This window comes from Canis lupus, chromosome 8, assembly GCF_048164855.1.
Source record: "Canis lupus baileyi chromosome 8, mCanLup2.hap1, whole genome shotgun sequence".
Taxonomy (NCBI): domain Eukaryota; kingdom Metazoa; phylum Chordata; class Mammalia; order Carnivora; family Canidae; genus Canis; species Canis lupus.
Window position 1 is genome coordinate 60,097,908 of NC_132845.1, and position 17,596 is coordinate 60,115,503.

General features: G+C 49.5%; 1 protein-coding gene across 4 annotated transcripts; it reads right to left on the bottom strand.

Moving 5' to 3' along the window:
• Positions 1-5,694: 5,694 nt before the first annotated feature.
• Positions 5,695-11,708, bottom strand: LOC140638707 (zinc finger protein 688-like). Of its 4 annotated transcripts, none has more exons than XM_072836499.1 (3): positions 10,600-11,120; positions 10,309-10,422; positions 5,695-9,628 (listed from the first exon to the last, which is right to left on the bottom strand). In XM_072836499.1, the coding sequence occupies exons 1-3, from the start codon at positions 10,793-10,795 to the stop codon at positions 8,412-8,414; spliced, it is 1,527 nt and encodes a 508-aa protein (XP_072692600.1). In that variant the 5' UTR covers positions 10,796-11,120; the 3' UTR covers positions 5,695-8,411. The 4 variants fall into 4 exon arrangements, with proteins under 4 accessions (XP_072692600.1, XP_072692601.1, XP_072692603.1 ...); XM_072836500.1 differs by having other exon boundaries at positions 9,541-9,853; positions 10,182-10,422; positions 10,600-11,708; XM_072836502.1 differs by having other exon boundaries at positions 9,541-10,033; positions 10,600-11,704.
• Between the last annotated feature and the right edge of the window lie 5,888 nt (positions 11,709-17,596).

A 17,596-nucleotide genomic window follows, 5' to 3' on the forward strand; every position in this document is an offset into this window, starting at 1 on the left:
TTCATGAGAGACACACAAAGAGAGAGGCAGAGACATAGGCAGAGGGAGAAGCAAACTCCAAGCAGGAAGCCCTATGCAGAACTCAATCCCAGGATTCCGGGATTACACCTAGCCAAAAGCAGAGGCTCAACCTCTGAGCCACCCAGACATCCCTAATCAACCTTTTTTAAGTACCTACTCTTAGCAAAACACCTACCCCCAAAGCCTGCAATGAGTAAACACAATGTGTCAGGAATTCGTAGGATAACATAGGTAGTAAGGGGTTCCAAGGAAGATGACTTTTTTTTTCAAGATTTTATTTATTTATTTATGAGAGACACACACAGAGAGAGAGAGAGAGGCAGAGACACAGCCAGAGAGAGGGAGAAGCAGGCTTCATGCAGGAAGCCCGATATGGGACTCGATCCCAGGTCTCCAGGATCATGACCTGGACTGAAGGCGGCGCTAAACCACTGAGCCACCTGGGCTGCCCAGGAAGATGACTTTGAACAGCGGAAGTAAGGGGGGAAAACCTGCAGTAAACAGGTTGAGTTCTCTGTTCCAAGCATAGTGACTGTTGATTGAACAAACTACTGGGGATGCAGGTGGAATGTCAAGATTGCCAAATGAATAAGACAGGGTCCCTCTGACGTTCCAGATTGATGCATCAGGTGAAAAATGAGTTTGGTCTATGAATGGGTAGGATTTAGGGAGGGCAGTGGTGCTCAATGTACACCCATTGAATAAACAGCTGAATTCCAGGGCCATAAAGATCTCTGGTACAAAACAAGGAATTCAGGAAAGTTCTGAGTGTGGAGGGAATGAGTCCACTTTCTGATGCAGTACAAAATACCATTAGGGTAAAACTGAAGGATCGAAAGGATAGGCTGGCACCAGGTATTAGATGGCTTTATCCTGCACACTGGGGAGTTCCAAATCAGTTTAGAGGAGTGAATTGCTTTCTGATAATGTTTTTGGAAAAATACTCTGGTAGTTTGCAGGGCTGATAGCTTTGTGCCTATGCTTTCTGCCTATACATAGTTCAGTTTAAAGAAATAAGAAGGTAAACTTGGGCTGCTAAGGGAATACAAAGTCCAATGGATAGCAAACCATTTCATTTGGAAGAAAGTGTTCAAACAATGGAAAGGCATCTGTGGGAATTTTGCCTAAATGGTAATGATGTGCTGTCAATGATGCTGATACCGAATAGGAAGGATAGGAAGGATGATTAAATACTGAGATGAAAAGGTGCTGAGCCCTCTTCCCACATATAGCCCGTTAGCCCTGGGTTGGAAAGGTCCCATTTGGCCTAGCTTATTTTTGTCTTGGTGGGAGCTACGAAGGCAGGATCTAGGAATCAGGCAGAGTCAGATGCTCTTAACCATAGGGAAACATTTTGGAGGGAGAAGCACCCAGAACTTAATGTAACAACAGAGGTTCGGGATCCCTGGGTGGCGCAGCGGTTTGGCGCCTGCCTTTGGCCCAGGGCGCGATCCTGGAGATCCAGGATCGAATCCCACATCAGGCTCCCGGTGCATGGAGCCTGCTTCTCCCTCTGCCTATGTCTCTGCCTCTCTCTCTCTCTCTGTGTGACTATCATAAATAAATAAAACAAAAAAAACAAAAAAAACAAAAACAAAAAAAACCAACAGAGGTTCTTGCTCCTTTCTGTATAAATTCCTGGATCCACATTGGGTACAAAGACAAGCAGGGCTCCGCCTTTTTATTTCCCCTGTAGAGAAGAATGGAGAAGATCCATGGAGTCTGCACACCAAGAAGCCACATAAGGACCAAGGACACCTTGTTTTGGGTAAAGGAAAATGGTGGTGAGGGCCAAAAAAGTACCAACTAAGTGCCACCATGTAGGCACATTGATATAGATGATCTCAATTGAAACTCACCTTCCAGGAGTGCCCAGCTGACTCAGTCATAGTAGCCTGTGACTTTTTTTTTTTTTTAAGATTTTATTTATTTATTCATGCAAGACCCAGAGAGAGGCAAAGACATAGGCAGAGGGAGAAGCGGGCTCCCCTCAGGGAGCCAGATATGGAATCTTTAAACAGGGTGCAGAACTCTGGGATCACACCCTGAGCCGAAGACAGACGCTCAACCACTGAGCCATCCAGGTGTCCCTAGCCTGTGACTCTTGATCTCAGGGTTGTGAGTTTGAGTCCATGTTGGGTGTAGAGATTACTTAAAAAAAGAAAAAAGGTTGGGATGCCTGGGTGGCTCAGTGGTTGAGTGTCTGCCTTCAATCCAGGGTGTGAATTTGGAGTCCTGGGATCAAGTCCCACATTGATCAAGTCCCCACATCCTGCAAGGAGCCTGCTTCTCCCTTTGCCTACGTCTCTGCCTCTCCGTGTGTGTGTCTCTCATTAATAAATAAATAAAATATTTTTTTAAAAAGTAGCCACGATGTACTTTAACAGATGAATGGATAAAGAAGATGTGGTGTGTACATATATATATGTATATATGTATATATATGTATATATGTATATATATACACACAATGGAATATCAGCCATTAGAAAAGATGAATTTTCACCATTTGCTTTGACACTGATGGGAGTGGAGGGTATTATGCTGAGTGAAATAAGTCAGAGAAGGACAGTCATCATATGGTTTCACTCATACCTGGAATATAAGAGATAGTGAAAGGGACTATAAGGGAAAGGAGGGGAGCTGAATGGGGAAAAATTAGAGAGGGAGACAAACCATGAGAGACTCCTAACTCTGGAAAACATACAAAAGGATGCGGAAGAGGAGGTAGGTGGGGGGATGGGGTGACTGGGTGACAGGCACTGAGGAGGGCACTTGATGGGATGAGCACTGGGTGTTATACTAAATGTTGGCAAATTGAATTTAAGTTTTAAAAATGTAAAAAAAAAAAAACTTAAATAAGAAATTCACCTTTCAGAGTCCTTATGAGGACAATTATCAAACAGTGGAACAGCTTGCCCAAAACTTGTTAGTAAAGGCAGAGATGAGATTTGAACCTAGAGTGTCTTCTGCATTCCACTGGCAGCTCTAAACAGGGTGCAAGTCTTTGAGATTAATTTCTCCTTGTTTCATGCTCACTGAGAGGGAAGTACCTGGCAGTCCAACCTTTGATTTTTGTACACCATGGACTTCACCTTATAGACTAACTATAACCTAACCTTTGCCTCAAATGTCATTGCACCATAAACCCACACTCCAGCAAACAGTAGTCCTCGGAGAAAGTTATGTCATGAATAATGAAGGAATCTTACCTTCCCTTTTCAAGATTTTATTTATTTGAGAGACAGAGAGCGAGAGAGCATGAATTGGGGGAAGGGCAGATGGAGAGGGAGAGGCAGACTCCTCGCTGAGCAGGGAGCCCAATGCAGGGCTCAATCCCAGGATCCTGGGATCATGACCTGAGCTGAAGGCAGAAATTTAACCGACTCAGCCACCCAGGCACTACGGAATCTTCCCTTTTCCCAACAGATTCACATAGTCCAATTCTAGCCTGTGTGTTCCTGGGTGAGGTAACTCACTGGTACATTTCTGATTACCTCTATATACTGTTCTCTGAGGGAGGACGTCAAGGCACCTACAGATCTTTTCACTTTGTACATCTCACCCCTACCCCTCTTTCTTCTGCCTCTACTCGCTCTGTGTGGCTAACACTTGCCGAGAAGGGATATCTTCCGTTATAAGCTCCTTCACAGCACCCACATTTCTGGAATTTATCTAATAGTGGACATGAACTGAAGGGTCCTGATCCCCAAAGGAGGAGGGTGGGGCACAGGTCTCCCACATTTTGACCTCTCTGTGTTTTGGTTTTGTTTGTTTGTTTGTTTGTTTGTTTTTAAAGAGAGACAGAGCTCAGAATGCCTGGGTGGCTTAGCAGGTTGAGCGTCTGCCTTTTGGCTCAGGGCGTGATTCCAAGGTCCTGGGATCAAGTCCCACATCGGGCTTCCCATGGGGAGCCTGCTTCTCCCTCTGCCTGTTTCTCTGCCTCTCTCTGTGTGCCTCTCATGAATAAATAAAATCTAAAAAATAAATAAAATAAAATCTTTAAAGAGAGAGACAGCGCTCAGCGTGAGATTTGGGGGGGGCTGTCTGTGAGGGGCAGAGGGAGAGGGAGAATCTAAGCAGGCTCCACCCGCAGCATGGAGTCCTACATGGGGTTCAACCTCACAACCCCGAGATCATGACCTGAGCTGAAATCAAGAGATGCTTAACCTACTGGGCCCCCCAGGTGCCCGTGGCCTCTCCATATTTGCCTGATGGCTTCACTGGCCGGCTTTCAGGGTATACTTTCTTTTGGAGCTTTCAGCGCGCTCAGTGCAGGGAAAGGGCCTCTCATCAGAGCAGATATGCCTGTGGCTGAGCAGGAGGGAGGAGCAGGAGAAGCAGATGCCACACCCAGGCAGGGGTAGTTTCCTGGGGGGGGGGGGGTGTGCATCTGTGAATGGCCAAGGGAGCCTATGGTGGAAGCACCACCTATAGCCACAGCACCATCAGACAATGATGGCGGGGCTTCCTCAGGTGCACAGGCAGGTGGTTGGCCAGGAGAGAGGGCCATATGATGTCACACCCATAGTCTGCCCCTGTGTCCACACTTAACGGGCACACAGGGCCCTACACAGGTGGATGTGGCAGCTACAGTGGACACAGGTGTGCCCTGTGTAGAACAGCTAGAGCTAGACCAGGTGAGCCCTCTGGGAAAAGTGGCCCCCGCAGGATCTCCCCGCACACACACACAGGGACAGTCACCAGAGTGGATCTGCCCATGTCTAATGGTGAGGGGATGGCAAAGAGCTGCCGACAGTTCAGACACATACAAACCTCCTCCTTTATATGGGTGGCCAGTACCCTACTTTTTTAAAAAGCAGCACCCCCACTGGGGGCAGGGGAAGATTGTCCGGCTGGTGTGGAGGGGCTGATCCTGGAACAGGTCCTTGTACTGAGAAAGGGGCATCCTCACCGTAACGTGGAGACAGAGACGCTGCTCAGCACAGCAGGCCTGCTGGGTTTCTCTGGAGCCTGACAGCACTGCTGTTGTGGCTCAGGAGCCCTGAGTTTCTGGCCATGCCCCCTGGAGCCAGGGCCCTCACTTACTTGAAAGGTGTCTTGCCACGCTGCCTTACATGGTAGCCTCACATAGGCTGCATTAAGTTCCTTTACCCTCCACTTCTCCCTTCTTTTCTTTACTCTTGCTTTCTGTGCAGACAAGAGAATTGCAACTATAGATTGTGGGGTGCTGTGATCACCACAGATGGAGCGGCACTGGTAACTGAATGCCCCGTTCACTCAGGGCAGAAGGATCTAAGTGTGAATCCCTCCCCAGCGATGCCCCACCTGCCTCAGGCAGACATTTCCCATTTTCAGAAAGAGTATCATTCCTTCTCAGTTCAGGCTTCCAGAACTAGAGAGGGTTCTCATAAAGAAGGGGCTGAATGCATTTCAGGGGGAAGCTGGCACCTCTGGTTATAGACCTTAAATATAGACATTTCAGTGGAAACATTTCTCAAAAAACAGACCTTCGCACCTTTGGAGCACACAAAAACACCTGTTTTCGTTCTAAACGAAAGATGGCAAGTTATTAAATTCTACAGGGCTCCGGGCAGTTTCAAATGGCAGGATATGACCTGAGACACGGGGGTAGGCCAATAAGCCAAACTGAACTTCTGGCCTCTTTCCAAGGCCAGTCAGAAATACAACATGCATATCTCTAGGCTTAAGTTAATTTTTAAAAAGATTTTATTCATGAGACACACAGAGAGAGGCAGAGGCATAGACAGAGGGAGAAGCAGGCTCCGTGCAGGAAGCCTGATTCAGGACTTGATCCTGGGACTCAGGGATGGTGCTCTGAGCCAAGGTAGCTGCTCAACCTCCTAGCCACCCAGGCATCCCTAGGCTTAAGTTAATTAAAATGAAAAATTCACTTCCTTGGGCACACTAGCTGTATTTCAAGCGCTAAATGACCACATGTAGCTAGTGGCTTCTGTGTTCTACAGCACAGATAAAACATTCCCACAATCGAGGAAAACTCTAATGGAAGCAATAATCTAAGTACTCAGAGGAAAGAAGGCAAAGATCTCAATCCTCGACTGTTTCCCCAGTTGGTACCAGGGGGACCCACTACCCTTGAAGGCAAAGAGCCTCCAGGTCTGGGACAGAGAACTTTAGAAGAGAAGGTTCATCAGATTCTTAGGAATATTGGCCTTTTTTTCTTTAAGATTTTATTTATTTGTTCATGAGAAACAGAGAGGCAGACACAGGTAGAGGGAGAAGCAGGCTCCTCAAGGGAAGCCCAACGCCAGACTCAATGCTGGGTCCCCAGGATCACGCCCTGAGCCTAATGCAGACGCCAAACCACTGAACCACCCAGGTTGCCCTGGAATATTGGTATTTAAAGAGAGGGGTGTAGGTGTAGCTGACAGGACAAAGGGCCTGCCCTGCTGGCTCCCAAGAGAGGCTCCAGTCCAGCTCAGCCCCGCTTTCTTCACCTATCCCAGATCCTGGGTGCCTCATCCCCTCCACACCTCCTTTTTGCATTGCTAGATGAGGGCGGGTTTGAGGCCAGCGATCCCAAGCACAGGGGCCAATGGCGGGCGGGGTGAGAGGATGGAGCCTAGACTAGGGGAAGTGGGGTGCAGCCTCGTGAGCTAGAGTGGAGGAGACCCTCCCCAACAACAGGCACTGGGCACATCCGGGCCGATGCCGAAGGTGCCCCCTCTTTCTAAAATGCGGAGAAGGGGAGGGCTGGGACTTTTAGGTCACTCCCAGGTGGTCCTGGGTTCGCCGCTTCGCGTCCCTGCAGAGAGCCCAGGGCCTAGCGCCGGGACCTTAAACCCTTCGCCCTCAAGGATAATGGCGCCGCCGGGCTTCACGCCCTTCTCCCTCCCGCGCACCATCATTGGGCGGCGCGGGCCAGGAAGCCGGGAGCCGGCGTTCTGATTGGGTCGCGCGGAATCGCTCGGTTGGAGGGAAGCGGGCGGCAGCGTGCGAGCCGGCCTCCTTCCCGAAGGCCTGGCGAGCACCTGTTCCGTAATCCCGCGCGCTGGCGCGGCCCCGCGGGAGGCCCGAGGGCCCAGAGCACCGCTCCTCTTCCCCCGCGGGCTCGGCCGGGCCTCGCCAGAGCCCCTCTGCATCGCCCGGGGACGGGGGTGGGCTCTCTGCCGGCTGTGCCCTCGGACTTGGACGACGTTTCCGCTCGCCTTGAGCGCCCCAGTTGAGCTCAGCTCCGGGAGCTGGGTACAGAGCAGGGAGCTAAACAGTCTCCCCGGCCACGGAGGCCAAGTTGCTCTCCACGGCCTTCCAGATTCCCAGGTCTCCGCTGGGTGTGACCCAAGGCTTAGTCCCTAAGCGCCTGCAGCTCCCTTGGGCTGATGATAATTAAACGCGCGGCATCTGCAAACATAATGCTGGGGACTGAAAAGAGGTGGCTCTAAGCGGGTCTGTTCTCAGTGGTGCTTACAACCCGGGGAGGTACAGGGTACCTGGGTGGCTCAGTGGTTGAGCATCTGCCTTTGGCTCAGGGCATGATCCCGGAATCCTGGGATCAAGTCCTGCATCAGACTCCCATAGGGAGCCTGCCTCTCCCTCTGCGTATGTCTCTGCCTCTTTGTGTGGGTCTCTGATGAATAAATAAATAAAACATTAAAAAAAAAAAAACAGGAGGTAGACACATGATATATAAGCAAAGGTCTGGGTGCCTAAGCCACAGTGACACATTCCAGGGAATTATGAGACCTGAGTTGAGCACCAGAAAAGATAAGCATTGTGAGTACCAGGGGAAAAAAAATAGGCAGAATATTAGTTTGTAACTTATTGAATCATGTAAAAGAGCTAGAAAATTTACATTAACAGCAGTTGTATTCAGCAGGAGTAATTAGGTAAGGGTGTCCTCAGTATTCAAACAATTCTGCAGGTGCAAAGCTTGGAAGGATATACACAAGTGAAAAGTATTGTACTAGACAGTTTTGACTGACTATATATTATTTAATCCTCACAACCACCTAGTATTAATGTATTCATTTTATAGTCAGATGTTGAGGATGCAAGAGATGAGCCAAGATTGAACATGGGATAAACTGATTCAAAGTCTATGATCCTCCTCTTACACTATGGCCCTTGGTCCAAGCTGTGATATGTTCTCCTGAGATCTAGAGTGAGGGGAAACCCAGAGCCGAAAGGTCTGAGGTCAGCAGTCAGGGCTGGGAGGAGACTGGAGGAGTCTCATGCTTTTCCTGGCAGGTTCTTCACTCTGGATGTCCTCCCTCTCACCTCCCATATCTCATAGATTCCAGACATAGATTAGCCCCCACCTCCCCATTTTGATCCCTTTTTTCTTTCCTCTCCTATCCCTTGCCCTCTGTGCACTTCCTTCCCAACACTTGATGAGGGAGACTCTTAAAACATTTGTTGCTAGTGGCTGCTTAAGTCTGTCATTCCCACTACTGGAACATGTCAGGAAAATGCTGGAAGTGTACTGATGGTTCCTGACCCTCAGGAACAGAAGCCTGGGCTGGGGGTTGTAACAGAGGTCTGTCACCCTTATGACTTGTCCCACCTGTACGATGGATCCATTGATGGGCTTCCAGGGCACTCTTTCGTTTAAAGGTCTTCCCACACTGGGAACAAGGGAAGGGCCTCTCAACAGAATGGCTGCGCCTGTGGCTGTTGAGGACACAGGAAGAGGTAAATTGGTGCCCACACTCGGGGCAGGAGTAGGGTTTCTCTCCTGTATGTGTGCGCCTGTGAATAGCCAGAGATCCGCTTTGCCGGAAGCAGCGGCCACAATCAGGGCATTCATGGGGCTTTTCACCTGTGTGAATGAGCTGATGCTGGAGCAGGTTATTTTGCTGGGCGAAGCGGGCACTGCAATGGGGACAAGGGTAGGGGCGCTCACCAGAGTGGACTCGCTGGTGATTGGTCAGGAGGGAGGGGTAGGCAAAGCCCCGACCACAATCAGAACAGATATGGGGCTTCTTCCTAGTATGGGTGCGCTGGTGGATAGCCAAGAGGGAAGGGTGTGTAAAGTGGCGTCCACACTCCATACACACGTATGGCTTCTCCCCACCATGTCTGTGTCTATGGATGGCCAGTGCCCCAGTCTGGCGGAAGCAGCGGCCACAATCTGGACATGAATAAGGCTTGTCCCCTGTATGAAGCAGCTGATGCTGGACGAGGTGAGCCCTCTGGGAGAACTGAACCCCACACAGCCCACAGACATATGGGCGGTCTCCAGAGTGGATTCGCCGATGTCTGACCAGCATCGAGGGATAGGCAAAGAGCCTCCCACAGTCTGGGCAGGAGAAGGGCTTCTCCCCTGTATGTATGCGCATATGGACAACCAGATTGCCTCTTTGGCGGAAGCAACGTCCACACTGGCCACAGGGGAAGGGCCTCTCCCCAGAATGGACCCGCTGGTGGCTGGCTAGGAGGGAAGGGTAGCTGAAAGAACGGTTGCATTCCAGGCAGGGGTAGGGCCTCTTGGGAGTCTCAGTGCACTGGTGTCCCATGTCTTTGGACACCTGAGGCAATGGATAGTTGTAGTCCCTGGAACTAGGGACCAGCCTGGCCTCTACTGGTGGCCCATTCTTCACAGGGGCATGCTCAAGCTCCTTGGCCGCTATTTTGCTGCTGGGTTCATTCTTCTTTTTCTTGCTTTCTAAAGAGACAAGAGAATTGAAATGCAATTCTGTGCTTTCTCTCACCATGGGGAGATGGAAGTGAATGGAGCAGCAGGGCATTTCTCTGGACTAGTCCGTGTTTCAGAGCCCCCAGGCTCATCTCAGACAGCAGCTCCCCATTCCATGGCCACATGCCCTTTTGTTTCCCTCATGTAGGGCTTAGAAAATTGTGGTTTTTGTCAGAAGCTGAAGGATGGTAGTGCCTGTTGGAAATAAGCAATCACCTGCTGTGTTAAAGCCCCTACATGCGGGCGTTTCAGCAGGAACAGAGATTTCTCCTGGTATAGGAATGAGCTGCAGGTCAGTGTCTACCAAAACAGTGGTCACCACCTCAGCCAAAATTGCTGTTCTCACTCAGTGAACTTCTGGCCGCTTTCTGAGGCCTGCAGACACGCCAGGAACATAGAGAGGAAGGTTCAGTAAATTCTCTTCCCCTAACTTCTCTTCCCCCTGCCTAGCTATCCTTGACCCAAGGAAGACACGAGGTCTGATAAAGGGAACTTTGGAAGAGAAGGCTCAGAGGATTCTTACCAACTAGAGTGTTTAAAAGAGGCTGTGTGTGGGAAGCGGGCTGCCAGGAGAAAGGGCTGGCCCCAGGCTGGCTCCAGGCTGGCTCCCAAAAAGCGGCTGCAGTCCAGCTCAGCCCAACTTTCCTCACCTATCCCAGATCCTGGGTGCCTGGCCCCCTCCTCGGGATCCTCGGCCTCCGGGGTCCACACCTCCGCCTTTCTTTCCAGCCAGGCGATGAGAACGGGTTTGGCGTCTGCGAATCCTAGGGGAGAAGAGGCCAACAGCAGACCGGGTGAGAGGATAGAGCCTAGACGACGGGGGCAGTATAACCTCCTGAACCCGGAAGAAGACCCTCCCAAATTACACACAGGAGCACCCAGACCCTAAGTCTAAAAATCTGTGTCATAAAAAGGGAGAGAAGGGGCGGGTGGGGCCTCACCGAGCGCGCCCAGGTGGCCGTAGGTCTCCCGCATCACGTCCCGGTACAGGGCCCTCTGCGCGGGCCGCAGGCAGCCCCACTCCTCCGGGGAGAAGTACACGGCCACGTCCGCGAAGCTCACGGCGCCGGGCCTCCCTCGCCCAGATTGGGTTTTTGCCTGCCTGCCGGCGAGGCGCGGGCCCCAGGGTGGCACCATGGGTCCAACGCTTTCCTCCCTCCCCCACCCCACCTCGGTTCGCCGGCGGGTCCGGGGTTCTGGAAGCCGCGTGGCCCAACCCGGCCGGTGCTCGGGCTCACAGCGCCGCCCCGGAGGCCCGAAGGGCACCAGGACCAGCCTCTCGTGGGGCCGTGGCAAACGCCTCCGGAGTTAATCTTACGGGTCCTTCATGGACCTGGGTTAGAGCACCGGAAGATGCCTGCGGCCACGGTGGAAGCACAGGAGACGCCCACCAACCCCTCCGCTGCACCCGGGCTCGAAACCCTTCGCTCGCCCTCAAGGATAATGGCGCCGCCAGGCTTCACGCCCTTCTCCCTCCCGCGCACCATCATTGGGCGGCGCGGGCCAGGAAGCCGGGAGCCGGCGTTCTGATTGGGTCGCGGGGAATCGCTCGGTTGGAGGGAAGCGGGCGGCAGCGTGCGAGCCGGCCTCCTTCCCGAAGGCCTGGCGAGCCCGGGATGCTCCTGGCCGAGCACCTGCTCCGTTCCCCGCGCGCTGGCGCGGCCCGGCGGGAGGCCCGAGGGCCCAGAGCACCGCTACTCTTCCCCCGCGGGCTCGGCCGGGCCTCGCCAGAGCCCCGTCTGCATCGCCCGGGGACGGGGGTGGGCTCTCTGCCGGCTGTGCCCTCGGACTTGGACGACGTTTCCGCTCGCCTTGAGCGCCCCAGTTGAGCTCAGCTCCGGGAGCTGGGTACAGAGCAGGGAGCTAAACAGTCTCCCCGGCCACGGAGGCCAAGTTGCTCTCCACGGCCTTCCAGATTCCCAGGTCTCCGCTGGGTGTGACCCAAGGCTTAGTCCTAAGCGCCTGCAGCTCCCTTGGGCTGATGATAATTAAACGCGCGGCATCTGCAAACATAATGCTGGGGACTGAAAAGAGGTGGCTCTAAGCAGGTCTGTTCTCAGTGGTGCTTACAGCCCCGGGGGAGATAAACAAATATACAAAGGTCTGGGTGCCTTGAGGGGTGGAAAAGGCCTGGATTGGAGCCAGGAGTTCCAAGGTAATAAGGGCATCATAATGCAGTGCAGACTTCACTCCTAGCTCAGTGTGACTTCTGTAAACATCTGAGGGCAGGGTAGTTGGCCCCTTGCATATTATACCTTTGTCCAATATATTTACCTGTGAAGATACCTATGGGATCTACCATGGGAAGCCACAGTGGTAGCACTGATACACTCCAGGGAATTATAAGACAGTCTCTTCTTCTTCTTCTTCTTCTTTTTAAAAGATTTCTATCCATTTATTCATGAGAGAGAGAGAGAGAGAGAGGCAGAGGGAGAAGCAGGCTCCATGCGGGGAGCCTGACGTGGGACCCCATCCCAGGTCTCCAGGATCAGGCCCTGGGCCGAAGGCAGCGCTAAACCGCTGAGCCACCCGGGCTGCCCAAGACAGCCTCTCTTCTGAGTTGAACACATAAAAAGACAAGCCCTGTGAATCAATTAGGAAAAAACTGGAGAAAGAGCTAGAGAAGTCACATTAAAAGCAGCTGTTTAGGGGCGCCTGCGTGGCTCCATTAGTTAAGCATCTGACTCTTGGTTTTAGCTCAGGTTGTGATTCCAGGGTGATGGGATTCCAGCCCAGTGTGGGGTTCCCTGCTTAGTGAGGAGTCTGCTTCTCTCCCTCTGCCACTCCCCCTGCTCTCAAAGGTGCTTTTGGGCTCTCTCTCTAAATTAAAAAAAAAAAAATAAGCAGTTACTTAAAATAGGGATGATTAGATAAAGCTGTTCAATATTCAAAAAACGGTGCTGTTTTCCAAACCATTAGGATGCCTACCATTAAAAAAAGAAAGAAGAAAGAAAAGAACAAATGCTGGCCAGGATGTGGAGTAACTGGGATTCTGTGCACTGTGGGTGGAAATGTAAAATGGTGCAGACACTATGGAAAACTGATAGATTCTGGGATCCCTGGGTGGCGCAGCGGTTTGGCGCCTGCCTTTGGCCCAGGGCGCGATCCTGGAGACCTGAGATCAAATCCCACGTCGGGCTCCCGGTGCATGGAGCCTGCTTCTTCCTCTGCCTGTGTCTCTGCCTCCTTCTCTTTCTGTATCTCTCATGAATAAATAAATTTTAAAAGTCTTTTAAAAATAAAATGCCATTAGTACTTGGGTGCGTGGCCCACTCAGTGGGTAGAGCATATGACTATCTTGAAGTTGTGAGTTCAAGCCCCACACTGGGTGTAGAGCTTAGTTTGAAAAAGAAAAAAAAAGCCATTCGTACAGCTATTTTATAAGACTAAACATACTCTCAGTATATGTTCCAGCAATTATTCTCCTTGGTATTTACCCAAATAATCTGGTAACTTCTATGTCCACACAAAAACCTGCAGACAGATGCTTATAGCAACTTTATTCATAACTGCCAGAGCCTGGAAGCAACCAACATGTCCTTTAGTAGGACATGGATAAATAACCCATGGTACATTCACACAGTGAAATATTAGCATTAAAAAGACATAAGCCATGGAGTGCCTGAGTGGCTCAGTCGGTTGGGCATCTGCCTTCGACTAGGGCATGATCTCGGAGTCCCAGGATAGAGCCCGGCGTTTGGCTCCCTGCTCAGCCGGGAGTCTGCGTTTCCCTCTGCCCCTCCCTACTGCCTTTGCTCTCTCTCTCTCTTTCTCTCTCAGATAAATAAAATCTTTTTTAAAAAGACACGAGAGCCTGGGTGGCTCAGTGGTTTAGCGCCGCCTTCAGCACAGGGTATGATCCTGGAGACCCTGGATCGAATCTCACGTCAGGCTCCCTGCAGGGAGCCTGCTTCTCCCTCTGCCTATGTCTCTGCCTCTCTCTCTCTGTCTCTCATGAATAAATAAATAAAAACTTAAAAAAAAAGACATGAGCTATTATTGATACAAAAAAACAAACAAACAAACAAACAAACCCGGGGATCCCTGGGTGGCGCAGCGGTTTGGCGCCTGCCTTTGGCCCAGGGCGTGATCCTGGAGACCCGGGATCGAATCCCACTTCGGGCTCCCGGTGCATGGAGCCTGCTTCTCCCTCTGCCTGTGTCTCTGCCTCTCCCTCTCTCTGTGACTATCATGAATAAATAAAAATTTTTTAAAAACCCATGTAGCCTTAAATACATTATTACTAAGAGAAAGAAGGCAATCTGAAAAAGCTATATACTGTATGATTCCAACTATATTACATTCTGGGAAAGGCAAAACCACGGAGACAGTAAAAAGATCAGTGGTTGCCAGATTTTGGGGAGAGGGAATAAATAGGTGGAACACAGAGGATTTTTAGAGTGATACGATAATAATTGGTGGATACATGTTATTATACCTCTGCCAAAACTCATAAAATGTACAAAACCAAAAGCGAACCCTAATGTAAATCGTGGGTTTTGGGTGATAATTATATATCAATCTAGATTCATAAATTATAACCAATGTACCAATTTGGTATGAGGTGCTGATAGTAGAGAGGCTAGGATAGGGGGTAGAGGGATATAGGAACTCTCAGTACTTTCAACTTAACTCTAAATTACTCTAAAAAAAAAAAAACAAAAAACAAAAAAAAAAAAACATCTAGGGACGCCTGGGTGGTTCAGCATCTGCCTTTGGCTCAGGTCGTGATCGTGGGGTCCTGGGATGGAATCTTACATCAGGCTCCCTGCAGGGAGCCTGTTTCTCCCTCTGCCTAAACCTCTGTCTCTCTCTCTATGTCTCTCATGAATAGATAAATAAAATCTTAAAAAAAAAGAAAAACTATTTTAAAATGTCTAAAAAGTAATGATTCATAATACCACGTGGATGAACCTTCAAAAGAGTATGCCAGGTGAAAAAAGACACAAAAGACCACAGGGATCCCTGGGTGGCGCAGCGGTTTGGCGCCTGCCTTTGGCCCAGGGCGCGATCCTGGAGACCCGGGATCGAATCCCACGTCGGGCTCCCGGTGCATGGAGCCTGCTTCTCCCTCTGCCTGTGTCTCTGCCTCTCTCTATCTCTCTCTGTGACTATCATGAATAAATAAAAAAATTAAAAACAAAAAAACAAAAGACCACATATCTAATGATTCCAATGATATGAAATGTCCAGAATAGGCAAATCGATAAACAGAAAGTAGATTAGTGGTTTCCAGGGACTGGAGGAGTAGAGAACGGGGTTGTGATGGCTAAAGGGTTTCTTTCTGGGGTGATGAAAATGTTCTGGAGTTAGATTGTGGTGATTGGTTGTACAACTCTCTGATAATCCTAAAAATCAGTGAATTGTATGCCTTAAAGGGATTAAGTTTATGGTGTGTGAATTATATCTCAATAAATGTTTAAAAAAAGAACTCTGGGGGATCCCTGGGTGGCTCAGCGGTTTGGCACCTGCCTTTGGCCCAGGGTGTGATCCTGGAGTTCCAGGATTGAGTCCCACATTCGGCTCCCTGCGTGGAGCCTGCTTCTCCCTCTGCCTGTGTCTCTGCCTCTCTCTCTGTGTGTCTCTCATAAATTAAAAAAAAAAAAAACAAAAAAACAAAAACAAAAAAAAAAAAACTCTGTTGTAGTCTTAGACAAGGAGATGGTTGTGTAAATTATTTAAAAAACAAAATAGGGATCCCTGGGTGGCGCAGCGGTTTGGCGCCTGCCTTTGGCCCAGGGCGCGATCCTGGAGACCCGGGATCAAATCCCACATCGGGCTCCCGGTGCATGGAGCCTGCTTCTCCCTCTGCCTATGTCTCCGCCTCTCTCTCTCTCTGTGACTATCATAAATAAATAAAAAATTTAAAAAAAATCTTAAGATTTGTGAAATCAGAAAAGACCTTATTCAGCCAGGGGAATATTGGAAAAGAAAACCAGAGCCGGGGACATCACAATGCTGGATTTGAAGTTGTACTACAAAGCTGTGATCATCAAGACAGTGTGGTACTAGCACAAAAACAGACACATAGATCAATGGAACAGAACAGGGAACCCAGAAATGGGTCCTCAACTCTATGGTCAACTAATATTCAACAAAGCAGGAAAGACTATCCACTGGAAAAAGGACAGTCTCTTCAATAAATGGTGCTGGGAAAATTGGACATCCACATGCAGAAGAATGAAACTAGACCATTCTCTTACACCATACACAAAGATAAACTCAAAATGGATGAAAGATCTAAACCTCATCAAAATTCTGGAGGAGAACACAGGCAACACCCTTTTTGAACTTGGCCACAGCAACTTCTTGCAAGATACATCTATGAAGGCAAGGGAAACAAAAGCAAAAATGAACTACTGGGACTTAATCAAGATAAAAAAACTTCTGCACAGCAAAAGAAACAGTCAACAAAACTAAAAGACAACCTACAAAATGGGAGAAGATATTTGCAAATGACATATCAGATAAAGGGCTAGTATCCATAATCTTATTAAACTCAACAGCAAAGAACCAAACAATCCAATCATGAAATGGGCAAAAGACATTTCACAGAGGGAGACGTAGACATGGCCAATAAGCACATGAGAAAATGCTCTGCATCACTGGCCATCAGGGAAATACAAATCAAAACCACAATGAGATACCACCTCACACCAGTGAGGATGGTGAAAATTAACAAGACAGGAAACAACAAATGTTGGAGAGGATGTGGAGAAAGGGAAACCCTCTTGCACTGTTGGTGGGAATGTGAACTGGTGCAGCCACTCTGGAAAACTGTGTGGAGGTTCCTCAAAGAGTTAAAAATAGGGATCCCTAGGTGGCTCAGCGGTTTAGTGCCTGCCTTCGCCCCGGGACGTGATCCTGGAGTCCCAGGATCGAGTCCCATATCGGACTCCTTGCGTGGAGACTGCTTCTCTCTCTGCCTGTGTCTCTGTTTCTCTCCCTCTCTCTGTGTCTCTCATGAATAAATAAATAAAAATCTTTAAAAAAAAAAAAAAAAAGAAAAGAACTGCCCTACGACCCAGCAATTGCACTGCTGGGGATTTACCCCAAAGATACAGATGCAGTGAAAGACCGAGACACCTGCACCTCAATGTTTATGGCAGCAATGTCCACAATAGCCAAATTGTGGAAGAGCCTAGGTGTCCATCAACAGATGAGTGAATAAGGAAGATGTGGTCTATGTATACAGTGGAATATTACTCAGCCATTAGAAACGACGAATACCCACCATTTGCCTCAACATGGATGGAACTGGAGGGTATTAGGCTGAGTGAAGTAAGTCAATCGGAGAAGGAAAAACATTATATGGCCTCATTCCATTGGGGAATATAAAAGATAGTGAAAGAGATTAAAGGGGAAAGGAGAGAAAATGAGTGGGAAATATTAGAGAGGGTAACGGAACATAAGAGACTCCTAACTCTCGGAAATGAACAAGGGGTAGTGGAAGGGCAGGTGGGTGGGGGGATGGGGTGACTGGGTGACTGGCACTGAGGGGGGCACTTGATGGGATGAGCACTGTGTGTTATACTGTATGTTGGCAAATCAAACTCCAATAAAAAATATATTTAAAAAATCAAAATAAAAATCACATTAAGGGGATCCCTGGGTGGCTCGGCGGTTTGGCGCCTGCCTTTGGCCCAGGGCGCGATCCTGGAGACCCGGGATCGGATCCCACATTGGGCTCCCGGTGCATGGAGCGTGCTTCTCCCACTGCCTATGTCTCTGCCTCTCTCTCTCTGTGACTATCATAAATAAATAAAAATTAAAAAAAAAATCACATTAACGCTTCCAGGAGGCACTCTAACAATCCCTTCCTAAGCCTCAGCCCCGCCACTTTATTCCCTCTGTCCCCTATCCCCTCTAGGTCTTTTGCACATCCCAGTGGTTTCCGTGGCTGCAGCTCTCTCCCAAGAACTGGTTTAGATACGAGGT